At 38.6% G+C, this 4,616-nt stretch overlaps 1 protein-coding gene across 1 annotated transcript; it reads left to right on the forward strand.

The window, feature by feature from the left end:
* The first annotated feature begins 270 nt into the window (after window positions 1-270).
* LOC137965282 (beta-galactosidase 15-like) lies at window positions 271-2,376 on the forward strand. Its single transcript, XM_068811611.1, has 4 exons — window positions 271-1,812; window positions 1,873-1,941; window positions 1,991-2,166; window positions 2,226-2,376. The coding sequence occupies exons 1-4, from the start codon at window positions 277-279 to the stop codon at window positions 2,374-2,376; spliced, it is 1,932 nt and encodes a 643-aa protein (XP_068667712.1). The 5' UTR covers window positions 271-276.
* Window positions 2,377-4,616: the final 2,240 nt, after the last annotated feature.

The following is a 4,616-nucleotide window of genomic DNA, read 5'->3' on the forward strand; positions in this document are numbered from 1 at the left end:
CACTACATCAGAGTGGCTGTTTTTGGTCATTGTTCCAGCAGTAACAATCCCTTTAAAACTATTGTGTTAATTTTTTTGGATGAATTGTATGATGCTCGTCCACTGTTAGTCAAAATTATTCAACCAGTGCCTGTTGGTGATAAACTTTTGTTGGGTATCCAGAGCAGGGTTGAGATAATTCTGTGGATGAATTGTTTTTCTATTGTTGGGACCAGCAGTAGTGAGTTTGTTCTGGATCTCTTTGACAATGTTGGGCTTAATTCTTGGCTGCATCAAATGCCTGGTATGGTGCTTAGAACAGACAATGAGATGTTCAAGAACGAAATGCAAAACTTCACCACTTTGATAGTGGACATGGTGAAGCAAGAAGAACTGTTAGTTTCACAAGGAGGTCTCATCATTCTTGCTCAAATTCAGAACGAATACAGAAACGTTCAGACATACTACGGAGAAACTGGGAAGAAGTATCTTCAGTGGTGTGCATCCATGGCTAACTCATTTGATATAGGCATCCCATGGATTATGTGCCAGCAAGCAGATCCTGCTGTTCCAATGATCAACACTTGCAATGGATGGTATTGTGACAAATTCACTCCGAAAATGTGGACTGAGAAGTGGACTGGCTGGTTCAAGGCTTGGGGAGAGATTGACCCACACAGGAGGGCGGCAGATGTGGCTTTCGTTGTGGCAAGGGTCTTCCAGACTGGTGGAGTCTTCCAAAACTATTACATGTACCATGGTGGCACAAACTTTGGGCAAACAGCAGGAGGTCCATATATCTCCACATCCTATGACTATGATGCACCCCTTGATGAATACGGTCACTTGAATCAGCCTATATGGGGTCACTTGAAGCAACTTCATGCAGTCATTCCGTCTAGGGAGAGAGTTCTCACTCACAGTGATAATGTAACCACTGACATAGGCAATGGAGTTGCTGCCACTGTGTCCATTGAAGAAGGTTCTTTAGTGGCTTTCTTGTGCAATGTGAACACCACAACTGATGCCACCATCATTTTCCATGGAAACCAATACTTGGTACCTGCATGGTCTGTTAGCATTTTGCTCGATTGCTCCGCAGAAGTATACAACACAGCAAAGGTAAGCACTCCGACTTCAGTAAAGGTCAAGCAGCCTAACATGGCAACGAATCAGCCTGAGAAATTGAGGTGGGTGTGGAGACCTGAACGTCTAGCTGAGGTTCTTAAAGGCTGGGCTGGCTGTGATTCTTTCACAGCCTCTCGTCTCATTGACCAAATCACAGTCACCGGTGATGCCAGTGACTATTTGTGGTACATGACTCCTGTGCGGAATGATAAGAGCAATCCAATCTTCAACAACGAAATGACACTGAGGGTGACCTCAAGTGGACATGTCTTGCATGCATTCTTCAATGGAAAAATTGTTGGCTCTCAGTATGGACTTGCGTATGGAAAATACGATTTTGTTTTCAAGGCCCCAAATGTTAGTGCTAGGAATGGCATGTCGGGAGGTGAGCTTGGAAGAATTCCTGCACGGGCAAGCAAGGAGAAACGTCTGAAGGGTTCTTTTGCAAATGTTGCTGCAACTCCCATGGAAGTTTCTCCAGCAATATCTGCAAAGAAGAGTAAGAGGGAAGCAGAGGCAGCACTTGAGAAACAGGTTACTGCCAAAAAGCATAAACGAGAAGTAGAGGCTGCAATTCAGGTGCAGAAGGGTAGCAAGAAAGGAAAACCTATTTTTGAAGTTGTGCCTAATACGAAGCAAGAGACAAGCAGCGTAGAGGATAGTTTGTCTGAATCCGAAGTAGAGGAGGTTGTTGCTAAAGTTGCTGTTCTTTCAAAGAAAACATCCTATGTTGTCTCCTAAAATGGATTTACTGGAAACTTGAAGAACACAAAACCAGTTAGCAGCTCTGAATCTGAGATTCTGGTGATGATGAAGTTCCTGCATCTAAGATTAGTAAGCCAGCAGCTAAGGGTACATGGTCTGTTACTGTTTCCTGGTGCAGCAAGTGGAGGGGGTCAGTGCTGCTGAGTCTACTCCTTCCCAGGGGGCTGGTCATGATGTTGTTGCTGCAATGCTGGTAATGGGTAGGAAGTGCAACTTTGCCAAAAGGGTTGGAGGCCGCCGTGAGGGGCTCTTTCACACCAGTCTAGGACTGAGGGAGGGCAGCGTTGCTGTTGGGTGAGATGTAGCGACATTCGGCACGCTTTCCTACAGTTAAAAAAAAAATCTTTCTCTAGGTGGATGCTCCAGTTTTTTGGCATCCAGAGGGCAACCATAGCGATCGCGGATGCTACTTGGGCACAGGTGGAGGCGCGGCATACAGACCCTTCTTCCGAGCTTGAGGACAAGCTCGTTCTTCCAGGGGGTGTAATGTTATGCACACAATAAAATTATTATTTTAGTTGTTTTATTTAATTTACTTTATTTTATTTCAGTTTTAGGTCATAGGGGAATTTTTGGAATTATTTATTAAAAGGGATATTTTTGTAATATTTTATTAAACCCTAACAGGGTGAACCCTATTTAAAGGGTAGGAGTAATGAGAAAATGAAGCATTGAAGTATTATGAATTAGGTAAAATCTAGCGTAAAGAGGCTTAGAGTTCTCCTCAACGAGCTCTAGGGTTTTCAGGCTTCCCTTAGGCTTGATCTTTTGTTTTCGTCTTCCCAATGTCTTGCTACTACCCCTCCGGTAATGCTTGAAAGACCCAAAACCCGTGGCAGATCCCAGATCCTTCCAAAGAAACCTTGTCTCATATCCGGGACCATAACATCAACACTCAGTTAAAAAACCCTCGACTTCCCCTATTCCCAACAATTGCAAAACCTGATATATAAAAACTAAAAAAAGTTTACAATCCCTAAAAATTACAGACACTTTTTGGAATTATCTCTCTCCAAATTTTTGCATTGTGCGTTTCCATTTTAGATGTATACTTCTTTCTTAAATCAAAACTTGAGTTTTCACTTTCCCTTCATCTCATAAACAAAAAAAGAGATAAAAGGCAAATAGATCACAACAAAATGAAAATTTTAGAGTTTATATATCAAAAGAATTTAAAGAAATAAAAAATGTAAGTAAAAAAAATTTGTTCACACACCACAAATGAACACAAAAGTTTAGTTATTCAAGTTTGGGAAAATTCCACTAGTTCAACCTAATAGCTCTGAATTTTATAAGAAAGAGATTTTTCTACACATGTTTTAAAAAATGGATATGCATGCTTGAAACATGTTGAAGATGAAAATGACCTATGGATCCAAACCATTTAAAGATAATAACATTAAATTCCCAAGTGAACGTTCGGTGGGATATTTACCCGAGTGAAACATGTCATTATATTGCCCATTTACAAAAAGCTGACCTAACGATCATAGATGATTGTAAAGAGATTTATCATGCGTAACGGGCTATATTTTTCTAAGGAATGACTTATGCATTGGGAGTCACACTCAGTTAAAATTCCCCCGCCTCCCCCATTTCCCGACGATTGCAGAACCTGATATATAAAAACTAAAAAGAGTATACAATCCCTAAAAATTACAAACACTTTTTGGAATTATCTCTCTCTATATTTGTGCATTGTGCATTTCCTTTTAAGATGTATACTTTTTTCGTAAATCAAAACTTGAATTTTGACTTTCCCTTCATCTGGTAAACAAAAAAAATAGAAAAAAGGCAAATAGATCACTACAAAATGAAAAATTTTAGATTTTATGTATGGAAAGAATTTAAAGATAAAAAAATATTAGTAAAGAAAATTTATTCACACAATACAAATGAACACAAAAGTTTTGTTATCCAAGTTGGGGAAAATTCCACTAATTCAACCCTAATAGCTCCGAATTTTATAAGAAAGAGTTTTTTCTACACATGTTTTAAAAAATGGATATGCATGCTTGAAACATGTTAAAGATGCAAATGACCTTTGGATCCAAACCTTTTGAAGAGAATCATTTAATTCCCAAGTGAACGTGCGGTGGGATATTCACCTGAGTCAGACAAGCCATTATTTTGCCCTTTTACAAAAAGCTGACCTAACGATCATAGGTGATTGTAAAGTGATTTATCGTGCGTAATAGGCTATATTTTTGTAAGGAATGACTTATGGATCGGGAGTCAACACTCTGTTAAAAATCCCCTGCATCCCCCTTTTCCCGATGATTGCAAAAAATGATATATAAAAAACTAAAATGAGTTTACAATCCCTAAAAATTACAGACACATGATCTTTTTTCTTAAATCAAAACTTGAGTTTTCACTTTCACTTCAACTCGTAAACAAAACAAGAGAAAAAAGGTAAATAGATCACAACAAAATGAAAATTTTAGAGTTTATGTGTGCAAAGAATTTAAAGCAATAACAAATTTTAAGTAAAGAAAATTTATTCACACACCACAAAAGAACACAAAAGTTTAGTTATCCAAGTTTGCGAAAATTCCACAAGTTCAACCCTAATAGCTCAGAATTTTATAAGAAAGACATTTTCCTACACTTGTTTTAAAAAATGGATATGCATGCTTGAAACATGTTAAAGATGCAAATGACCTATTGATCCAAATATTTTAAAGATAATAACATTAAATTCCCAAGTGAATGTGCGGTGAGATATTTACCCGAGTCAAACA

This window comes from Aristolochia californica, unplaced genomic scaffold (assembly GCF_029961685.1).
Source record: "Aristolochia californica isolate CCGP_79_NKW_82.1479 unplaced genomic scaffold, dmAriCali1.0.hap1 SCAF_5, whole genome shotgun sequence".
NCBI classification, from domain to species: Eukaryota; Viridiplantae; Streptophyta; class Magnoliopsida; order Piperales; family Aristolochiaceae; genus Aristolochia; species Aristolochia californica.